This window comes from Zalophus californianus, chromosome 7 (genome assembly GCF_009762305.2).
Source record: "Zalophus californianus isolate mZalCal1 chromosome 7, mZalCal1.pri.v2, whole genome shotgun sequence".
Taxonomy (NCBI): Eukaryota; Metazoa; Chordata; class Mammalia; order Carnivora; family Otariidae; genus Zalophus; species Zalophus californianus.
In genome coordinates, this window is record NC_045601.1 from 117,079,533 (window position 1) to 117,102,424 (window position 22,892).

General features: G+C 47.8%; 1 protein-coding gene across 10 annotated transcripts; it reads right to left on the reverse strand.

Annotated features, from left to right (window-relative positions):
- Window positions 1-2,586: 2,586 nt before the first annotated feature.
- BRD2 (bromodomain containing 2) lies at window positions 2,587-14,535 on the reverse strand. 10 transcript variants are annotated; one of them, XM_027601628.2, is made up of 14 exons: window positions 13,525-13,656; window positions 12,524-12,596; window positions 10,229-11,551; window positions 8,336-8,639; window positions 7,586-7,723; window positions 6,957-7,095; window positions 6,659-6,873; window positions 6,187-6,561; window positions 5,552-5,680; window positions 5,106-5,357; window positions 4,722-4,987; window positions 3,802-4,106; window positions 3,452-3,574; window positions 2,587-3,342 (listed from the first exon to the last, which is right to left on the reverse strand). In XM_027601628.2, exons 3-14 carry the CDS (start codon window positions 10,255-10,257, stop codon window positions 3,206-3,208), a joined length of 2,412 nt encoding a protein of 803 aa, XP_027457429.1. In that variant the 5' UTR covers window positions 10,258-11,551; window positions 12,524-12,596; window positions 13,525-13,656; the 3' UTR covers window positions 2,587-3,205. The 10 variants fall into 10 exon arrangements, with proteins under 10 accessions (XP_027457429.1, XP_027457430.1, XP_027457435.1 ...); XM_027601629.2 differs by lacking the exon at window positions 13,525-13,656 and adding an exon at window positions 12,728-13,425; XM_027601634.2 differs by lacking the exon at window positions 12,524-12,596 and having other exon boundaries at window positions 13,525-13,678.
- Window positions 14,536-22,892: the final 8,357 nt, after the last annotated feature.

Here is a 22,892-nt window from a genome sequence, read left to right on the forward strand (position 1 = left end):
AAAGCAGCAAAGATGTGAGATACTGGAAGACATCACATCAGTTCCCTACCACCATTCCCACATCCCCTTCCCAGCTCTACCAGTCCCTCTCACTGCTCAGGAAGACCTCTCTCAAGGTTACTTTGGGCAAGATTCAATTAACTCCCATCAAAATAGTCCTGAGGTAATCCAAGAGCAAGGTTGGCAGGGGGTGTTACTGGGATCCACACGTTGGCATACAGTAAGGATTAAGTGTTGGGGAAGACCAAATCGTGCCTTTATCTTGGAGACCATCAGCATGGTGTAACACAAGAATTAAGAATTCAGGAGCGGGCTTCATGAGAGCAGAGCTTGTTCTCTAACTTTACCCCCACACCCCTGACTTAACAGAGCTTAGCAGTGTCTAGGTCTATTAACCTAATTTGTTAAAAATTAAAAGGCAACCCAAAGGAACTCCGTAAAATGTGACTGAATAAAAAAGCTCCCACAGGAGACAATCGAGGATATGGCACAAGGAAGAGGCAGTGGAACCCACGGTTTCAAGAGCTGGGAAGAGCTCAGGAGGGATACCCACAGGACTCCACATTTGTTACCTGCTAGTCAGGCTGGAGGCTGGTTGCTCTGGAAGACTAACTTCAACCAAGGTAGCTGTAGCACTCTGACTCCTCAAACTATTACCATGCCTAAAGGGTATGGTGTGGAGTAAAGCCGGGGCTTGGACCAGTAAATTCAACTAAGTGGAGAAGATCAAAAGACAGACTGGCCCAAACTAAAGCAAGGGTCAGGGATGACAGCAAGGACTCTACCAAAAAACTGAGTCTCAGGAAATTCATGTACACTTGAAAATGGCCTGACGTGGCAGTGGGAGGTGTAATGCAGGTCTAGAGCCACTCTTTCCATTTCATGCTGTTCTGCGGTCAAGGGGATGAGCTACTCTTGCCTTTTCTTAGAGCATTTGTCCTCAGTTTATAGTTATACTAGATTCTATAACTAACCCCCTCCCAAACTAATCCAACTCAAATTTTTTGAAATGAGATGTAATCCTGGACATAGACATGCATCTGACTGAAATTATATCATTTATTCCTTGATTTTTGTTCCACCCCCACAACAGTCTATAGGATGTCCAAGTTTTCCAGTTCTTTTAAAAAAGATTTTGAGAGTGAGAGAGAACGAGGAGGAGTGGCAGAGGCAGAAGTTAACTCCCCACTGAGCAAGGAGCCTGATGAAGGGCTTGTGCCCAGGACCCCAGGATTATGAACTGAGGCTGAAGGCAGATGCTTAACTAAGCCACCCAGGCGCCCTCCAGATCTTTTCTACCATCCTTCTCAAGAAAATCAGAGCTCGAAGTTCAAAATTCACTCCCTGAGCTCTACAATTAAGTTGGGCCAAAAGCCCAATCAGATCTCTCCTCCCTTTTCAAGCTAAGGGCTTTCCAAAAACCCTACCAAGTAGTTTTCAGCCCTGGTTGTGATTACTGTATCTCCTGAGCTTTTGACCGTGACTGCCCAGGTCCCAATTTAATGAGAATTCATAAAGACAGAATCCTGAAATTAGTCCCAATTTAATGAGAATTCATAAAGACAGAATCCTGAAATTAGTGGTTTTTTAGAAGTTTTACTGGAGCCCTAATAAGTGGTAAGGGTTGAGAATTCCTGCTACAATCCAAATTCTTGCTTCCAAAATCTTCCATCTGCAAACCCAATTCCACCCTGTACCTTCCTGTTTCTGGCAATTTTAGGGCAGAATAGAGCGTTTTCTCTACATTAACAATTACCAGCCCTTATTTCAAAGGTCGTTTTCTACAATGGTCTGATATACTAAGCTAGAATGTCTTTTGTGGCTGGTCCCCCATTCCAGCACCCACATGTCCCAGTTCCCTATACTATACAGCCCCTCTCCCCTCAGCAAGACAAGGGGTCAAATTTATGGTTAGTTTTTGTGATCTAAATTTGGCAAGAATTGGATTATATTGTTAAAAAACTGTGCAGGGCTCTGTAAATCTGGACTTTGAGGCCAAAGCTTACAAAAGGAAGCACAACTGCCTTCTCAGGTCGGATGCAGAACACAAAAAATACCTATTGTCCACCTTCCATCCTTTTCACATCTGGTTTAATAAGCATGTTCAGGAGACAATCCACACAGGAAAAACCTCAAAACCTATCTTAAGCGTCGAGTCCTAAGCTTGATTAAGGTATCGATGAGCCAGAGGGTTTAACTTTTTCTCTTAAACCAGAGCAGGGGCGCCTGGATAGCTCAGTAAGAAGTGTCCCTTGGTTTTGGCTCAGGTTGTGATCTCAGGGCTGCGAGATCGAGCCCAAGTCCGGTTCCCCGCTAAGCCTCTCCCTCTGCCCCTCCACTTGTGCTCTTAAATAAATCTAAAAACAAAACAAAACAAAAAACAAAGCAAACCATGAACCTGAAAGTTATTTTGAAGGATTCACTTTACAAAGCAGATGTACTTACTTTTTACCACCACAGCAACGGCCTACTGGTTTAAAATTAAGAAGATAATCCAACTACAAGATAACTCTTTTCTCACTTCAGGACTATTTTCCTCAAAATTTTATACTATATTCTTTTTGAAACACTACAAAGCAAATGTTATTAAGCTAACTCAAAATTTGAATAATATTTTCTTTATTTACAAGTTAGAATCAAGAGACAAAGACAATCCAGGGGACCAAATGGGGAGATGACTGATAGCCCCAGGGGCCCCAAATGGAGCAGAAGGAAAAGGGAAAACAGAGTAGAAAAAAAAAGTCAACGTAAAAAAAGAGCTCCCCCTTCTTCCCTCCCCATGGAGGCTGAGGGGACCATGGCCCCATATCCCTCCAGCCCTACCTAGCTTAAAATAAATTAGAACAAACCACCTCAAAACAGGGCCTTTACAAGTGAACAGGGCAGCTATGGCCTCAGGTAACCCCGTTATCAGGGCCTTTGCCCACTCCCACCCTGTACCCCTGCCCCAGTCATTTTGAATGGGGGCTCTATGCCCAAGAGGTCACTCTCAATGGGGCTGGGAACTCAATCTTCTTTTGTCCATTTAAGTCCCTCCTTCAGTAAATGTCCCTGCGCCCCTCCCCCCCTGCAGAGCCAGCTCTCCTACAGTGGGGGGGAGGGGGGATGAGATGAGGAAGTGTCACAGAAAGGGGGGGAAGGGGCGGGGCAGGGTGGTCTAGGGGTCCGGTCCTGCGGAGCCTCCTGCCCCATCTGGCCTGGCCCCTTAGCCTGAGTCTGAATCACTGGTGTCCGAAGAAGAGGACGATGAAGAGGAGGAGCTGGAATCGGAGCTGGAGCTGGAAGCACTGAGGCGGGACACTGCTACCTGCTGTGCTGACGATGACTCGGTTTTCTCACTTGCTGCAGAACAAGGTTGCAGTTTAAAATCATACCAATCTCATCTCCATTTGTCAAGGAAAGTCGCGAAAGGCGGATGTAATGAATTTGTAGTAGCTTACAGGGTACTCACCTTTCTTGGGGGGCTTTTTGGTGGAATTGAGCTGCCCACTGACATCCTGTAACCGCTTTTCTAGTTCCCGCTTCTTTTCCAAAGCCAGTTCCTCCTTTGTCTTTCCCACAGGTTTCTTAATGGCTAGAAAAACAAACACTTCAGCTCTCAGACTGCCACGAGCATGTAGTTTCGCTGCACCTTCCTGTTGCCGAGTTCCTTTCTTGATCGGGAAACAAGCACGTCCCCCCTGCCCTGGGAGCCGACAATCAGGAATGCATCAAACATTCCCTATTACTCTTTTCCTAAACCGTCCTCAGAACTACTTGAGGACTGCTGGATTCATGAGGGGAAGGTCATGTCATACTCACTATAGGGCTTCCGAGGTTTCTTTCGTAGACAGGAGAGAACGTAGCGCTCAAGCTCTCTAAGTGTGGATGGCTTGAGGGTTTCAAAATCAATCTCAATCTCTTCTGGGTTTGAGTCACGCAAAGAAGGCTCTCTGGCCTGGATTATGTGCACAACTCGACCAAGTTTCTCCCCAGGTAATTTGTTGATGTCTAAACTCAACTGCCGCTTTTCATCATAACTCATGGGTCTGCTTTCTTCTTCCTCCTCTGAATCATAGCCTGTAGGCAGGGCAGGTGGGGCTGTCTTCGCGGCCTTTTTGGGCAGTCTATAGGCAAAGTTTTGTCAATTAGGAAAGCATCACTAACCCCTCCCAACACATATTAATCTGAGTTTCCTGCCAGAGTAATGCTTCAGTTTTCCCATAAGGCAAATGGGTAAACCAACTGGAAATGAGATACTACCAACACTCCTCAAGAAAACAAACCTTCTCACATGCTAAGCATTTACCGTTTATTTTGTACTTTGAGAACTAGATACTAGTATACTGCCATGAGACATCTTTTTGCTCCCTAAAACACTAACCCACCCCACCACGAAAAGCAAGACAAACCATAGATTGGTGCAGAGAAGGAATAGACAAACTTGGGGACACATCTGGCTTGCCACTAGTTTCTCTGTAAATAAAGTTTTATTGGAATAGCTCTACCCATGCTTCTGTAAAGTCTCTGCTTTCGTACTACCCCACCAGAGTTGAGTAACTCACAGAGAGACTCTACAGTATGTTCTCAAATTCAGTGTTTGTTACCCAACCAATTACAGAAAACGTTTGCTGACCTCTGGTTTAGAGAAAGCTTTGCAAGAAGTGGGAGAAACCATTCTCCCCCTGGACATTATAGTAATAGCCATGTTTGTCTCTGCTTCCTAACCTCTTAGAACTTACTTGGTGCCACTTCCTCCAGAAGGTCCAAAGCCAGGGGGGCCTAGTGTAGCAGCACTGCCACCCCCACTGCCACTTGCTTTCTTGGACTTTTTGGGCTGAGATGGGCGGGGTGCCCGAGGTCCCTTGTCATCTTCATCAACCCCAGCTCGGCCTCGATGCTTCTCTGCCTTCCGTTTCTTCTTTTTCTCTTTTTTTTCTCTCTTCCGCTTTGGCTTGGATATTGGACCTTGGGACAGGGCAGCCAGTTGTTCATGTACTGCCCGAAGCTAGAGACAAAAGAATCACATATATAATGAGAAAAATAACATAGAATAAAAAATAAGAAAAAAAAATTATGGCAAAGATAAGGCATGACTTTACAAAATAAACTAAGTGACAAAATACCTGCTCCTGTAGTTCAGCCAATCTATGAGCCCTTTCTTCCTCAGAGTCAGAGCTTTCACTCTCTTCTTCTTCCTCTTCATCCTCCTCATCTTCTTCCTCTTCTTCCTCAGAAGAGCTCTCACTGCTGCTTTCCTCGCTGGAGGACTCTGAAGAGGATTTAGCCAACCCAGGTGGCAAGGCAGTAGAGACTGGTAAAGGCCCTGGTTCCAGTGGTTCATCTGGCATCTTGGCATAACGGAACTCAAATACATCCTAGGAAGAAAGACACCCTCTGAACCATGCTAGTCAACGGAGCCCCGATCACACCCAGCCACCTGGTGGTATAGTCCAGCTCCAATTTACAACCGTGCATACTGAACAGAACCTCACAATAAGGTGGTACAGCAAAAGACAAAATCTCTCCCCAGACCCATTTGTTGAATTCAAATTCCAACTGTGACACTCACCTGTAGCTTTCGTGCCATGGCCACAACATCGTGGTCTGGGGGATTGTACTTATAGCAGTTGGAGAACATAAGCCGCACATCAGCAGCAAACTCCTGTGCATCCCGGTAATCACGATTCTCCATCTTCCGCTGCAGAAGGAGGCAGCATCAGAAGCTGCACAGGCAGGAAGACGCACCTTTCCCTGCCAACCCCAGACACCGCAAGAGTAGCCCTCTCTTGAGAGCACAGTAGGGATGACCTTAAAGATCTATGCCCTGGGGTTCAGGTTTGAAGTCAAAGGAATTTGGGTGGGTTGAAGAAATATCTACGTCTAGAAAAAAAAACCATTTCTAAGTGATAGGGGTGGGTGGCCTCTGACTATCCTTCCAACCCCTTACTCCCTAACCCCGTAGTAGAACTTAAACATATATGAGTAGTATTGCTCCGAAGACAAAACTCACCATATAGTTTCAAACTCCAAGAAACACAGACTCAATTATCAAGTACTTAACCTCCTGTCCCATTACCATTTTGTAAAAATAAAATACCAAGAATCAAGATTGCCGTGTGCCCGTAAGAAGTGACTGATCCGTTTTATTGAACCCAAAGTTCCAATCACTGCCTGAGCATCCCATCTGCCCCATGCAGTGGGTACCTTGACAGTGCTGAGGTCCATGGGGTGCTTAATGATGTCATGGTAGTCATGCAGGCCAAGAGCAGAAGCGTCCACTGGTTTATAGAAAGGCCAGGCATAGGCAGCATGCTTCTTAGAGAGTAACTCTTTCAAAATGCCATTGCAATGTTTTAACTGTTCTGACAGCTTTCCTTTCTTGGAGCTCTGGTGTTGTTGCTGAGAGTCAGGCAAGTCTTTGCGTGGGGGCTTGATGGGGCGGCCACTCTCTCTACGCATAGGGGGAAGACGTGCTGCCTTGGGCTCAAGACTCCCAGGGGGGCTAGCTGGGGAACCGGGAGCCAGAATGGCTGTAGGGGTAGGTGTGGTAGTATCTGCTTTCCGCTTTACGCCTTTTTTCTGCAGAGAAAAACAAGATGAAAGCCTTTTAGGGTCCACCTCATCCAAGACCCTGCCCCCCTTCCCACTGCCCAAAAGAAATCCACAGATTCCGTACCTTGGCAAGGGGCTGGGCTGGGGGAGCTGCAGACACAGCAAGGAGTGGGGGTCCAGCAGAGTGTAAGGACTTGAGAAGGGGAGAAGAGATGACTGACGGGTGGGGAATGTTGAGGACAGTGGTAGGTATTTCAGGAGGTGGAGTATATAAGGCTGTGTGGGACACAGAAGAAACTGCAGGCACCTGATGGGCACTGGTGATGCTGCCCTGGAGTGCTGAAAAAAGGGAAGGAAAAAAAAATTAGTTCTACTATCTTCCCCATCTTGTACCCAATTAGGAAAACTACCGCTCTTCCTACCTGCCAATTTGGCCCCCTTCTTGTGGCTATTCTTAGGGATGGTCACCACAAGCTCTTGTTCCTCTTGTGGCATTGATGCCACTTTCTGTAGGAAGATCTTTTCCAACGTTTGTGCCATTAGGACAATATCATCAGTGGGCTACACAAAACACAAACAAGAAGATTCAAATGCCAGTTAATAAAAGACAAACCATTTTTCTGAGGAATTCCTAGCCCCAAATATCACCACAGCCCCTCAGACAACTTTGTCATCAAGTACTGAAAATTACCTACACTGGACCACTTATTTCCATGTCCTACCTTAACTGTCCCTCAAAATGCGGTAACGAAAAAAGTTCAAAAGTAAGGGAATGAGACTGTCAAGGAGAATACATTCTGATCTACTCAGCCCTCTAGAGATTTCTCTTGAGAAACAGGGCCACCATCCCCAACTACGTAAACGTTCTACTTAAATAACCTTTAACTCCAGATCTCTGAAGCCACATCACTGTGAGTGGTATCCTTTGGAGCTCAAATTTTCTGGATCCTACCCACTTCGAGAACACCTTCAAACATCATACCAACAAAATATCTAGCAATAACAGCAGTCTTTCTCCATCTACCAATAAACACATATTAAAAAAACTTACCTTGTTGTAGATATAACAATTGGTGAACATAGTGTTGAAATCCTGCATACACTCTGAGGCAGCCCAATAATAGTTGTTTTCCAGTCTCCTCTTAATAGTACCCATGTCCATAGGCTGTTTTATAATCTTGTGATAGTCCTAAAGAAAAAAACACTAGGATCAGAGCCACTGAAAAATAAATGCCAATTTTCCTAAACTACTGACCCCAGCAAACACACGCACATACACACCCCCTACACACCAGAATACGTAGTCCCCTACACTGCGGCCCCAATTAAACTAAAGACAAAAAAAAAAAAAAAAAAAAAGAATGGGATTCTTAACACCCGTTGGGAGGCCCCTAGTGCCGTTCTCTAACCACCCACCTCCCACCCACTCTGAAGGTTTCCCATCCTGTAACATTACCTCTGGGGCTGGCTATCCATGGGCTGCATGAGGGAGAGGAAGAAGCTAAGAATTTTGGCCACCGTGGTCCTCTCCCAACCTGGGGTGGGAATCTGTAAAATGGAGCCAGGGCACAAAAGTTAAGGAAGGACACATGGAGGGCACAATGAGAGATGCCAAGATAGCAAGCGGTTGGATCAATAATCACAAAGGACCAAGATTCCAGAAATCTGGTGGCTATCTGCCCTATAGGGGAGGGATGGGAAGTCCCTAGGGGCCGCAGCACCTATACTAAGCAGCCCACCTCCACTCACGCACATTCTTTTTCCATTCCCAATACCTCCCCACTCCAATATCCCTACTCACCGGCAGACCCAGTTTGACGGCATCCACAGGCTGCCTGAAGGGCCACGCAAACTGATGTTTCCACAGAGCCTTCATCACCACCTTGTGCAGGTATTGCAGCTGGTTGGTAACCCGTCCTGGCTTTTTGGGATTGGACACCTCCGGGGGTGGTGGATTGGCAGGGGTCAATTGTAAAGCTGGCACTGAAGCCATTGTGGGGCTCTCAAATCCCTCATACAACAGAGAGGGCTTTCGAATCCTTTTCCCTGGCGCTGCTGCCTCTGGGCCCAGCCCCAGTAACCCTGCATTCCCCTCCCCAGGGAGCCTGTGAAATGGGAAACATAATTAGACGTGGTAATTTCATGAAAGTCAGTACTGCCACTCACACTACGTACCCATAAATCCACACTTGGAAGTTATTAAGAAACAATCAAGCTTGTAAGTCAACCAGTATCCACACAATGTGTGGAGCTTTTGTTCTTGCCCCCCTCCCACTTTTTGTTTCCTTATTTTTAGTACACCTGTCCAGATCCCACCTTCTGGACTCTATAAGCTCTATCATCTGTAGTTCCCTTTAAAATGAAAGTCCCAGGATAGTTTCTCCTAAAGCATAGCAGCGTAGCATCTGAAAACCACAAGCTTTACAGGATGGAACTTAAGCAAAATGGATGGAGTAGAGAAGCTCAAGCCCCAAGCTTCTTCCCCACTAGGGGCCAGGTGGTTGCCATGGTGGTTGAGCCTGGAGGAAAGCCGGCGAAAAGAGAAACGGAACAAAATAAGGGAGCAAATTTCATAAGATGCTGATGATACACCTAAATACCCTGGGCACAAGAGAACACACCACCACCTTCCCCACAAACTCTGCTTAATTTAAAGTAAAGAATGAAACAGAAATCTAACGGAAAACCTTACCAACTTAAAAAAATTTTTAGACAAGGGGGCATTTGTCTGACTTCACCGCCAGAACAACACAGACGCCAGACCCCAGAAATTATTCGAATTCGTCTCCTTCCTCCCAAGGACTCAAAAATAAAGCCGGCCCAGTCCCCACCTCAAGGTCAGCAAGTTCCAGCCGAATAGTAATAGACCACCCTCGACCCCGCCAGAAAAATATTAACAGCTCTCACTCTAGCACCAGACTCTTAAAATCAGTGGCCCAAACTGGTTCAAACTTATATTCTCTCTGGTACTCCTCAGGACCAGGTGTTTCCAGGGCCTAAAACTACAGACACTATACGGAGATCTCATTGTTTACATCCGCAGAGCTGGACTAAAAATCCCTAACTCCACCCTCCTGCCCAGAATGAAACTCTCAAAGGTATCAAAAACCACCCTCCAAACAAAACGCACGCAAAGCCAGCACAAAACTGATTCTGTCATTGAAAGACATGCAAAGATTTAACGACCTAGGCTGGACACACGAACCCACAGGCTAAAAGTAATCCCTCTACCCTACTCTGGGAATCTCCGTAGCCAGTCTGAGGCTCTATCACCATGGCAACACTACAAGGTGCTAGATGTGGCCACGAAACACCCTAAAAGACCTATGACAGACCGCTGCTAGACACCAGACCCACCACCCGCAGGACCGGCTACCCACTCAATGTCGTCTTTTCCCATTACACTCCGCCGCCAACCCAGCTCTGTCCAACTAGATTAAGACTGGACCACGGCGGGAAAAGCAACGCATAAATTGACAACCTGTACTCCCTCCAAACGCAGTTATGTAGCCCTCTACCACCGTTCCAAAACCGTCACCCAACCCCCTCCGCGAGCCCCCGAGAGCCAACAGTCGCGTCGCGGAACAGCAACGCGCCCGAGTCGATTCTGTCCTCCCTCCGAACCCGACGCCCCACATCCCTGTGCCATAGTCCCCCAACGTCTCCTTCCCACACGCGGATCGCGGGGACTTACTTGCTGTGCGGAGTCACGTTTTGCAGCATCTTGATCACGGGGAACCGGCGCTGCCCTCAGCCGCGGAAAGTCCGGGTGGCCTCGGTTCCCCTTACCTCCCGGTCCAGCATAACCCGGGGAGTCGGGGAGGGGTGGAGGGCCGCTGCCCTTGGCCCTCCAGGCGACAACACCCCCGCCGGGCCGGCACGAACGCAATCTTCTCCGCGGCTTCTCGGAGGATTCCCAGCAGCTTGGCGCGCTCCGCGGGAGGCGGACAGCGAGAAAATGGCGGCGGCCTCAGCACAGGCGGGCGAGCGAGGGGGGACGGACTCCTCAAACACTAGGACGGCCCCCAATCCCGAACGCCGTCGTCAATACTGCCCGCTGTTGATCTGCAAGGATCCCCTCTTCCTGCTGGGACTGCCCGCAGCGGACGAGGTCCCGTTTCGATCTCGGATGGAGGCGGATGAACACGAAAAGTGGTTTAGGGAGCCGCCGCCTCCATCTTTGAAATCCTCTTGAGGGCGGAGTAGAGGGGGTGGACAGACTCCGAGAATTGGGCGGGGCCCGAAAAAGGGGAGCGTCGGGGGCTTCTATGGGGTCTGTACTGTCCGCCGGGACCGGTCATAGGCCGAGACGAAGGCCATTTCCAAACGGATGGACGTGGATTGCAATGGCGGCCCCCGACGACTCGAAGGCTCTCTAATCAGTAGGCAGAATCCTCCAGCTCGTTCTAGAGGCTGCTCCACTCCAGCGCGAAATGGCGCCGCCGAGCCCCGCGCCAGCCCTTTATATATAGGCAGGGAGGAGGAGCCTCGCCGCTCATGCGCGCCACCGTGCTCGAGATTTCCCCCACCCCCTCCGCGCGCGCACGCTCGCTCACGCGCGTGAAGAAGCAGAGTCGAAAGGGGAGGAACAGCTCTCCGCGGGAGCGTTTTCTATTGGTTGGCTGGAGCGATGACGTCATAAGCTTCATTTCCAAGGTGTCAGTCACTAGGCAGAAGAGTGCCGCATAGACCCATAGGGAACCGGCAACCCGCCACATCTCTGAGCCAATTGGCTGCGCTGTGGTTCGGCGACTCCAGGGAAAGAGAGAGGTTGGCATGGGTGCAGCACCCTCTCTCCGCCTCCCCTTCCAACAAAGTCTTCCCAGACGTCCAAGACCGGTGCGACCGGCGACTGCCAAGCTCTGGCAGGTCGTGCCATTCGTAGCTCCTCCATTGGCCACACCGACAGGACAGGAGGGGGCCGCGTGGGCGTAGCCAGCCTGGGCCCGCCAGGGTGTGGCCGCAGGACGCCTGGCGGGTTGTTGTTCTCGGCAGAGAGGCCGCTGCAGTGAGGAATCTGAAATGAGGAAGAAGACGCCATCTTAGAAGCCGCGGCCTGTTACTCTGGCAGATAACTAAGGGCTCTCGAACGTAGCCATACAGGGATGTAACGTTCCCATACTCCATAATCAAAAATAGAAGCTTGTCGCAATCTTAAAATCCTTCCCGTCTTTCCCCAGGTCAAATAATCGGAATACAAAGGCAAAACTCAGAGTCAGTGCCCTCCCAAAGGCTTACCAGTAAGACAAACCAAATCTAGGATACGTTCCCAAAACTTGCACCCAAGCACCTCTTCGATCCCTCCCTGCTCATACCTTCAATTACCTATAAAGTATCTGCCTGGTCGACAAAATCCCGGCAGCCCTAAAGTGGGAGCAAAATCTCCAAACATACCCATATTCTCTATAAAATGAAACCCATCTCCTCCCCAAACTGCATTCCGGTGTCTGGCTCAAAGCGGAAAAAACAAGTCCTGCGAGGGGCGAATCAGGGTGAACACCCTCCCCCTCCTGGCAAGCTCAGACCTTTCCCCAAGCTCCTGGCCCTCCCCCACCCCGAGGGCAGGCCTGAACGCCCCTCTTAGGGTCCCCCCGCCACGGGGGCGACAGAGCCCCCCCATCCCCCCACCAGGGTCCGGAGTCCTCCCCACGGAGCGGCTGGTCCATCGGTCAGCGCCAGGGAGGAGGGCGAGCGGAGGAGGCGGCGGCTGCAGCTCAGACTAGCCCTCCCCCTCCTTCTCTCCCCTCCTCCCCTCCCCCCGGGCCGTCCGCCTCCGAGGAGGGGCAGGAGCCATTTTGGGAGCTCAGTCTCGCCCCCTCCCCCAACCTACTAAGTCTTCCCCACAATCTTGTTACCTGAGTAGGGTTAGACTATGTATGAGTAAAGACACAGAATACAACAAGGCCAGGATCTTTCAAGGCATCTCTGGGCCCACGCCCCACCCCGCCCCTCGTCCCCTGATGGGAGAGTTAAAAGAATTATCCCCAACCTGGGCTTTAGCGGGAGGTCTCCCTCTCCATCTCCCCTTCTCTGGATACCAAGACAGAAAACAGACTGCATATCTGAGAAAGGAAATTAATGTAAATCAACGAACGTAAGAGCCCCCCCCGCCCGAAAGGCTCGTGAGGGCCTAGGTCCTAGCGCTCCAACCACCTCACCCTCCCTCCTTTCGTAGTAGCTCTTGAGCCCTAACCTCGGTTACTGCGTCTAAAATGGCCGCCAATCTCACGTCTTCTCGACCACCCGAGTCGGGCAAACCCTGCGGGGGGAAGTGCACACCGGGAAGGAAGCCTCTTCCCCTGTTACTACCGCCCTCCCCCACGCAGGGATCAGGCTTCGGCCCCAAAAGTACATGCTGGCTGGCGCGGGTGGCTGCAGCAGGGCGGGCAATGACACAGCAACTTTGCTGAGGCCTTCTCCCCTCCCCCCATCCCCTCCCCCTAGTGGCCCAGCCTCCTAAATCGGCAGTTCTCCGCCCGAGGCCTCGCAAGTTTGCAGAGGCCCATTAGGGGGCCGGCCAGGAAGAAAAATTTAGGAGGTCGCGAAAATGCTGGGTATTCGAAAGCGAAAGGGCAGCCAGACCTTACTCTGGCTTACTTTCCTGCATTCCGGAAAATCACTGCTCCCTACTCCCTCCCAAACCTCCCTTCCCCCACATGAGTCACAGGGGAGGCTAACAGCTAGTCAGGAATTTGGGAAAGTAACTCTTCCCTCCTTTCCGTTCCCTCCCCCGCAGTACACAAGGAGAGAACTGTTCAGGAATGGGGGAGGGGATGAAGAAGGCAAAAGACGCCACCCTGGAGAAACCCGAAACCCTGTGAGCTGTGAAATCATTCCAGGTCCTAAGCCTCACTCCCTCCTGTCTCAGACCACGCTTTCTACAGCCCTCCCAGCACCCACCTTGGGCTTGGTTTCTGCTCCCAAGCGAACCCCAAGCTTTCACCCTGTAAGCCCTCCCCAGCCTGGGGTAACACATGCTAAGACCCCCACCGAGGCAACGAAGGTTTGTACAGAAGGCTCCACAGGCCGTGTCCACGTGAATGCACACAAATTCGATAAGCGATTCGAAGCGTAACCTCCAGCATGCCATGTGATGACTGCGAGCTTCCTACCGCTGACACAAAAGCACAGAAATGCTCCTTCCAGAGTCTCTGGGGAGAAAGGGAGTGGGCGCCCGGGAACAATCTCAGTTCACAACCTGGGTTGCCCACTCACATCCAAGAGTAGGAAATACAAACACCACTCCCACTCCTCAGCCCACTGGGTCACCCCTCCCTCCGGCCGCCAAAAGGAAACCTCACCTGGCTCCGGACTCCTCTACCCCCAGGGGACGAATGGAATGGGGGACACACCGCCCCCACGCCCCTTTGCCCTCCAATTGGTATGGAGGCATGAGGTTGGCCATTCCCCTCCCCCATCTGAGGGGCCCTCTCCCGCTCGCCCCCCCTCCACGCTCCCATTGGCTGTAAACTGTTTGAAGGACAAACCCTCCCACCCTCAGGTTCTTCTCTGAACCCCAAGAATTTCGCCCCCCCCGGACTCCCCACCATTGGTTAAGCATTCAAATGACTAGCAACATCCCCGCCCCCCCAAGAGCCCCTTCTCACCTGGAACCTGGAATCTTCCGGGGGGGAAGCCAACGTTCCCCTCGGCTTGGTGAGGGGGGAGGGGGAAGAGGATGTAATCCGGGGTGTCACCCCCCCGGGAAACTGAAGCTGTGTTGGGGGAGGGGGCGTAACCCCCAGCCCCTCCCTTCCCGAGCGAGCTGGGGGGGTGGGGAGATCGTCGGGGCCGCGCCGCCACGTCAGCAACACCCAGATTGGCTGACCCGGGTCACGTGCCAGCCGCCCCCTCCCCCCCTCCACGAGGACCAGTTTTCCGAAGGTTTCTGGGGGTCGTGCAAGCGGCCAAGGAGAGCGCATGGCCCTAGCCTATCTCCAGAGACCCAGGGCGCTCTAATGCCGCTGCTTCTCCATAGCCCCGGCTTCCTATCCCGCTGTCGTCGACCCTGTCCCCCCCACTAGCCTCTCCGTACGGGTTCAGCATGGCTGCCGCTGCCCAAGAACGTACACTGCGCAAGCGCAAGGGTGCGATCAGTTGGGGGAGGGGAAAGGAGCGCCGGAGCCCGCGGGGAGAGCAGCAGAGCGCATGCGTCTGCAGGCACCGCCGCTCCCTCGCCAGTCCTGGGAGCGCGCGCAGTGGGTGGGACGGAAGCGGGCGCGGCGCGCAGATCTCTTGCCTTAGCGGCACCTCCCTTAGTACCAGCCGCTGTGCCGGGCGCCCCGGGGCGGCCTGGTTTAGTTCTCTTCATTCAGGTGTAGAGTGCCGCTTAGTTCGTCCTGGACAGTCCGGCGGAAACGCGCCCCACCAAGTTGTTGGCAGTGAAGGAGCGTGGGGCCTGGACCCGGAGATGTGAGGGCTTGCAGGGTGGGGTCGTTCCCCGGGCCTAATGTAGTTCGACCAGGCGAAAGGGAGTTTATCACCTTGGTGCCTCCAGCGGGAAATGAGCTGCGGACTGCCGATGTGGGCGTTTTGTTCGGCATCTTTGTCTTAGCCAGCTTTACAGCCTCTTTATTTCTCCTGAACCTACCCAGACTTCGTCGCTTCACCGAGGCCTCTCAGCCTCGACTCCTTGCCTTCCCCAAAACTTAACAGCCTTCTGGTCACTTTCACTTTTTTACTGAACTCATGCTCTACCATTTCAGTTAAAACTCCTACTTTTTCCTAAGGCTTTGCCTTCTATTGTCTCAATGTTGAATAAATCCCATGAAAACCTAAGGATATTATGGTGATTCTTTTGCCACCTAAAGCAAACCTTTTACTTGTTTACTTGCCAGTAATCTCTCCCTTGACCCTCAGTGTATGGGTTCAAATCTTCACTCTAGTCCGTAACCCTTATTCCCCACCAATAGAGCAGAACAGAAGAGCCAACCTGCGGGAGAACTCGCGATTTTCCGTCTCTCTCCTATGAACTGGGCCTTGTCTGTAATCCTTAAGTATTGTACGGGAAGTCCTCTGTTCGGTTTAAGGAAATTCCTTTTCTTTAGACCTGGTCAACCTTATCTATTACTCTAAAGCTATCCTCCATTTCGTTCCAATTGGCATTTTTAACTTCTTTCCTCTACTGGTTTGCCAGCCTCAAAAAAAGGGGAAAGAAAACCTTACCAATAACTGTCCACTTGTAGACTCTATTTACCTCTGAGCTACCCTGCAGAATCAAGACCTGAAAATACCTGAATTTTCCTCTCTCAGCCCCATTCCCACTCTTCAGCCCACTTCTTCCATTATTGGAAACTGTTCTGGCAGATGTCACCAAGGACCTCCTAATTGGCAAAGTCAGGATGAACTTTTCAGTTCTCACCTTACTTGACCTCTGAAACATTTGATATTTGGTCACACTTCCTGAAATTCTCTACACCCATGATTTCTGTGGCCAGTCTCACCTGTTTCTTTTACTTGTCCAACTGTTCCTCTCTAATCTCCTTCATGGACTCTTCTTTAGCCTCTTCCAATAGGTTGATGTTTGCCAGGGTTTTGCCTCAGTTTGCTTCTAGTTCTGTTTATCTTATCTAAGTAATCTTACCCAATGGCTCCAAGCCTCTCAAATGTGTATCTTTACAGAGAGTTCAGAAGACTCTCCTGAGCTAAACTTGCTACTGAATATTACTGTTTGGATAACCCTTAGGCACTTCAAGTTCAAAATTGTTGCAATCTGTGCAAGCTAGATTTGCTTCTGTATCAACCTGGCTAATTGCAGCTATTCAGTCATAAAGCCTGGAATCTGGGAGCCCATTCTCAATTTCTTCCCCCCCCAACATTATATCCACAAGACTTACCATTTTGCCTCTAAAGTATTTACTGAATCACATTCTGTCATAGTCCTGTCATCTGAGCTACATCAACAGCTTCCTAACTCATCTTCCTATCTCTAAAGCTGTACTGTCCAATACAGTGGCCACTAGGCACATGTTGCTATTTAAATTAACACTAAATTCCTCAGTTCCTCAGCTGCACTAGTCACATTTCAAGTACTCATTAGCCACATGTGGCTAGTGGCTATCATAATGGACAGCAGGAATGATAGAACATTTCTGTTATTGCAGAAAGTTCTATTGAACAGTACTGCTTTAGATTTTCTTCTCTGCCTCTGCCACAATAGTGCCAGGAGTGAGCTTTCCAAAATGCAGCTCTGGCCATATGCTACTGTTTAAACCCTGTATTAATTCCTCATTGCCTGTGTGATAAAGTCCAAATACCTATGCTTACCAGAAAGTCCTGTCTGATTCACCAGTTTTGTGTCTAGCCACTTCCCCTTGGGCCCTATACTCCAGCCATAATGAACTGTTCCCCAGACCATTTTGGTTTATGCCTCTGTATTTTACACATACTGTTCTTTTACGCGGGATAAGCTTTTCTCCAATACATCTAAGCCCCAAATCCATCATCTAAAAAGCCTACTCTTGCCTCCCAAATTGAGCTGACTGCTCATTCCTTGGTGTCCCTTCCTCTTATGATTACACCTTTCATAGTGAATGGCATTTATGTGATTACATGTTTCTTTCCCTTACTAGACTTTGATCTTGAGAACAGGGTCATATTGTATTCTTTTTAAAATAAAGTATCCACAGGGCACCTGGGTGGCTCAGTTGGTTAAGCAACTGCCTTCGGCTCAGGTCATGATCCTGGAGTCCCAGGATCGAGTCCTGCATCGGGCTCCCTGCTCAGCAGGGAGTCTGCTTCTCCCTCTGACCCTCTTCCCTCTCGTGCTCTCTATCTCTCATTCTCTCTCTCTCAAATAAATAAATAAAATCTTTAAAAAAAAAGTATCCACAGCTCTTGGCACAGTAACTGGCCAATGTGAGGTGCTCACAAAGTGAACAAATGTTGAAGGAAATTGATTCTTAAATATGTGATTTAGATGAAATTGTAATGTGTATGTTTATGGGGCATCATTCGTAGTATTGGGGAAATAATCATTGTAAGTCATAATCATTGCTGTCAAGTACATAATTGAGATTGGAATGGTGTGAGGAAAGACAGAAGCAGAACAGCACAGACCATGTTCTAGAAAGCAGTGCAGTCCAATCTGGCCAGAATAGAATATAAGCTATAAGAGGTAAGACAGGAGGAGAGAAGACTAGAAGATAAATTTATCTGAGGCAGTGCTGTAAAAGATTTCCAGTGCCATTAAGTTTGGACCAGGTGGGGAGTCACTTGAGAAATGACTTGATCAATGTTATGTCGTTGGCTAAGAACCCTATCTTCATATTCCCAGTAGCTAGCACTATACCTGTTAATAAACACCAGATACAAATGTCAGGGCTTGAAAGGAGATGAGACCAGTGATAGCCCACATTTATTGGGTACTTGAAATGTGTTAGGCCCTGTTATAAGTACTTCACATGTATTTTTTTTCTTTTTAAAAATTTATTTATTTATTTATTTATTTATTTATTTATTTATTTATTTATTTAGAGTGCTTGAGCAGGGGGAAGGGTAGAGGGAGAGGAAGACAGGGAATTCCAAGCAGGCTCCATGCTGAGTGTGGAGCCTGATGGAGGGCTCGATCTCACGACCCTGAGATCATGACCTGAACCGAAACCAAGAGTCCAAAGCTTAACCAGCTGAGCCACCCAGGTGCCCCAGTGCATTACATGAACTAACCTTTTTTTTTAAGATTTTATTTATTTATTTGAGAGAGAGAATGAGAGAGAGAGAGAGCACATGAGGGGGGGAAGGTCAGAGGGAGAAGCAGACTCCCTGCCGAGCAGGGAGCCCGATGCGGGACTCTATCCTGGAACTCCAGGATCATGACCTGAGCCGAAGGAAGTTGCTTAACCAACTGAGCCACCCAGGCTCCCTGTACTAACTTTTTTAACTCGTATAACCTTATAAAGTAGATACTATTATTATCACCCCCATTTTTCAAATGAAGCAACTGAAGCAACGGATGTTAAATAATTTACTTGTGGTCAAATTTTAGTAAGTGATCCGAACTGGGAGGTGAACCCAGGCAGTCTACCCATGAATGGTCTGTTTTTCTGGTTGCTAGACACAGCAGGTAGTTTAAAATCTAGGACTGAAGTTGGAGAAAAAAAGATTAGGAGAGGTAGATTTGGGAGTCCTCTTTGAATTGGTGTTTGAATTAGTCATGCAGGTGGGTGAGATTTATAAGGAAGGAAGTATAAAACAATTTAGTTATGAGTCAAGGATTGAGCTTTGGGTTAGATCCTCATACAGGGAACAGAATAGGAAGTGGAACCACTGGAAGAGCATCAAACAAGAAGGAAAAGCAAAATGACAAAATATGAAGATGACAGAACAAGTGAGGTCCCCAGTGAGGACTTCATGTTTGTTGAATAAATGACTAATGCCATGGACTTCTTTGGCAGTCTGGTGGAGCCTTAGGACCTTGTCTGACAATACTATTTGAAAATGCATAAATGAAATAATTATCAGAATGTTTAAAGAAATGTGTGATGACCCAGTAATATGTGCTTCCATATTAATGTAATATATGTAGTTCTTAAGTAACAAATAAAATGACTTATTGACAGGTCTAACAACTCATTAATTATAGAGACATTTTGAGATGTCTGTATGTGATATGAAAATATTAATTGATTATTTCTATTGATGACAACATTACAGGTACTGCTAGTACTACAAAGATTTATTTGCTACCTTTCCTAAGATTAAATTTCAGTTAGATGTTATTGAAAATAAAAGTGACTTAAAAAAATTCCATCAAGGGGTGCCTGAGTGGCTCAGTCGTTAACGTCTGCCTTCGGCTCAGGTTATGATCCCAGGGTCCTGGGATCGAGCTCCACATCAGGCTCCCTGCTTGGTGGAGAGCCTGCTTCTCCCTCTCCCACTCCCCCTGCTTGGGTTCCCTCTCTCACTGTCTCTCTCTGTCAAATAAATAAATAAAAATCTTTAAAAAAAATTCCATCCAAGTTCATAGACCCCTGAATTTTGTGGCATGTGAACTGCAGGTTAAGAACCTTGTTCTGATTCAATGAGGAAGTGGGATTCTGCAGACAGGTATAAGGGAACAAAGGGGGAAAACTCACGGGTTGGTAATTGGGGGTCATGACTGATGTTGGAGAACAGTTTCTGTAATCTGGGGTTAGAATACAGAGTCTAGGGAAACTGAAAACCCAGGCCAAGTAATCCAGACTGAATATAATAGAAAGAAGGGAGCTATTTAAGTTTTCTGAGAGGGGAAGTGAGAGCTACCTTTATAGGGAGATATATTTGGCAACAGTGTGCACCATGGATTGCCTTTGGGGAGACTGGAGGTAAGTCAGCTAGGAATCTTAGCATGCATCTACACGTGAGACGAAAAGGAATAAAGTAGTCACAGTCTCAAGACTACGCTTAGAAGAGGGCCCAAGCCTCCCCGTCCATAAGATCCCATGTGGTCTTGCTTCTGCCTACCTCTGGCCTCATCTGCTCTCTTCTACTCGCTGATTATGCTCCAGCCACGCTGATCTTCTTTCACTTCCTTGAAGGAGCCAGTCTTTTGCCTGTCTTAGTGGCTTACGCATGCTGTTCCCTCCACAGGAGCATTCTTTCTGCTCATCCTAACTCCTACTCACCCTTCAGATCCTATCTCACCATCACTAGGTTCCCCACTCCAGTTGATCTTACTGATCTCAGTGCTTTTTCTTCATAGTACCTTTTACAATTTGCTTTTATAGGTTTGTTTGTATACTAGTTTAATGTCTCTATTTTCACTGGATTATAAGTTTGATGATAATAGATGTCTGGTGTTCAGCATCCTGCCAGGCACATACAGGGTGGTCAACACATATTTGCCAAATAAATAAATAAACAAACAAACAAACCGACCTCTTTGAGCCACAGTTTTCTTGTTTATATATGGAATAAAAAATTCCAACCTTGTAGTTGACAGAATTGCTACATGCTAATAAGGTAGCCAAAAGAAAGAATGAACATGGATGTGAAGAGATATATTAAGACGGGAATGAGGGTAAATGGGAGGTGGATGACTAGCTTTGCTCTCTGAAATAGGAGGTGGAAGGGAGTAGGAAGAAAGTGGCAGCTGGCAAAGAGCTTGGGAAGGACCTAGAATGGAGTGGAAAGAGGGTGGGTCACACAGGGAAGGCAGGGGCGATGAAAGTATTTGCAGAGTAGCCCATAGGCATGCCTGTAAGACCTACTGTTGAAGTATCTGTGTTAGATGGGATTATCTATCATTCATCTAATAATTGAAGGCTCTTCAGTGTCGGTTTCAACATCTTCAGTAACAGCACACTCATCCAGTGAGTAGCCACTGTTGGTGGGCCTTCTTGGTGGATGCTAAGAAAGTAAAAAAGAGAGACTAGGGCATGGTTCCTTAAGGATCCTGCAGTGAGGATGAGGTGACTATGAAGCACATATATAAATCGAGTAATACAAGAAAAATGATGGAAATGGCAGGCACAGGGTGCAGTGGAAGCATACAGAAGAGGCTACTAATCTCTGTTCCAGGTTCCAAGGCTTCCTGAGGGAGATGAGATTTCATCTCAAAGAACATATAGAAGTAGGTTAAATGGGATTCAGGTTGTTAAGGATCATACGAAGGAAAGCAGATTACAGACAATCGTTGGGGGCTTTTATACAAAAGTATGATGTGATCAAATATGCATAATAAAAAAATTCCTCTGACAGTATTAGAAAATAAAGCCGGAGACAGATCAAGAATAAGAAAATTGTATGGGGCACCTGGGTGGCTCAGTCGGTTAAGCGTTTGTCTTTGGCTTAGGTCATGATCACAGGGTCCTGCCTGCGTTGGGCTCCTGGCTCAGCGGGGAGTTGGCTTCACCCTCTGCCCCCGCCCCTCCCCTGTGCTCATGCTCTCTCTTGCGTGCTCTCTCTCTCAAATAAATAAATAAAATCTTTTTTTAAAAAAAAGAATAAGAAAGTTGTAGTAATCCAGGAAAATGCAAGCAAATCAATGAAGGCTTGAACCAGTGGGAATGGGAAGAAAAGAGAGGACAGATGCAAGAGATATTAACGAGGTAGAATTGATAGAAGTTGGAAAACAATTGGGTGGGAAGGTTTGAGGAAGATGAAGTTGTCAAGGTTGACTCATAGATTTGTAGCTCAGATGACTGATTCGACAGTCAAGTTACTAGCTGAGGTCTTGAATATAGGAGTTAGAACTTGTTGGGAAGGGAGGGTGATGAGTTTAGTTTTGTAAATTTTGAGACAGAGGTGCATTCAAGATAGTAATTGCTAAACTTAATTTTCTTATTAGAATTCATTGTTGAACCATCAACAGAGGTTTATGCGACATAATGTAAAATAGAAAACTCACTGGGGCACCTGGGTGGCTCAGATGGTTAAGCATCTGCCTTGGCTCAGGTCATGATCTCCAGATCCTGGGATCAAGCCTTGCATTGGGGCTCCCTGCTCAGTGGGGAATCTGCTTCTTCCTCTCCCTCTGCCTCTCCCCTCCACTCCCTCATTCTCTCTCTCTCAAATGAATAAATAAAATCCTTAAAAGAAAAGAAAACTCACCAATACTTTTGAAATGACCGCAGTTTGGAAACCATAAGATACTGCTTTTCATTTAAAACTTACATTTCTGGGTTGCTCAGTGGTTAAGTGTCTGCCTTCAGCTCAGGTCATGATCCCAGGGTCCTGGGATCGAGCCCTGCATCGGGCTCCCTGCTCAGCAGGAAGCCTGCTTCTCCCTCTCCCACTCCCCCTGCTTGTGTTCCCTTTCTCTCTGTCAAATGAGTAAATAAAACCTTTAAAAGAAAAAAAAACTTACATTTTTTAGATAATTGGGGGAAAATGAACACAGGTTGGTTTAAATGAAGTTAAACAATTGTTTTTAATTTTGTTGGTTGTGGTGATAATATTGTATTATATTAAAAGAAAAGTTATTATCTTGGAAATATAATGACAGAATTTGTTTAAAATAGCCCAGAAAAAAAAAAAAAGGATATGGAACAGAATAGATGAAACAAAAATGGAAGAGTTTTAGAAGGTTGAAAAGTATTGAAACTCATGAGAGTACAATGCGAATTTGCTGGATTCTTCTATGTATGTTTGAAATTTTTAAAAAATATTTTATTTATTTATTTTAGAGAGAGAGAGAGAGAAAGAGGGACAGTGGGGGGAGGAGCAGGGGGAGAGGGACAAGCAGACTCCATGATGAGCTCAGAGCCTGACATGGGCCTCCATCCCATGACACTGAGATCATGACCTAAGCTGAAATCAAGAGTAGGAGCTTAACTGACTGAGCCACCCAGGCACCCCTGTTTGAAATTTTTCATAGTAAAATTTAAAATAAAACTTCTTTTGGGGCTCCTGGGTGGCTCAGATGGTTAAGTGTCTGCCTC

Coding starts and splice junctions, on each gene's coding strand:
- BRD2 (XM_027601634.2), bottom strand. CDS start 10,257: ATGCTGCAAAACGTGACTCCGCACAGCAA. Junction 7,096..7,585: donor ATTGTTATATCTACAACAAG/GTAAGTTTTTTT, acceptor TGTTTTGTGTAG/CCCACTGATGATATTGTCCT. Junction 6,562..6,658: donor CAGCCCAGCCCCTTGCCAAG/GTACGGAATCTG, acceptor TTTTCTCTGCAG/AAAAAAGGCGTAAAGCGGAA.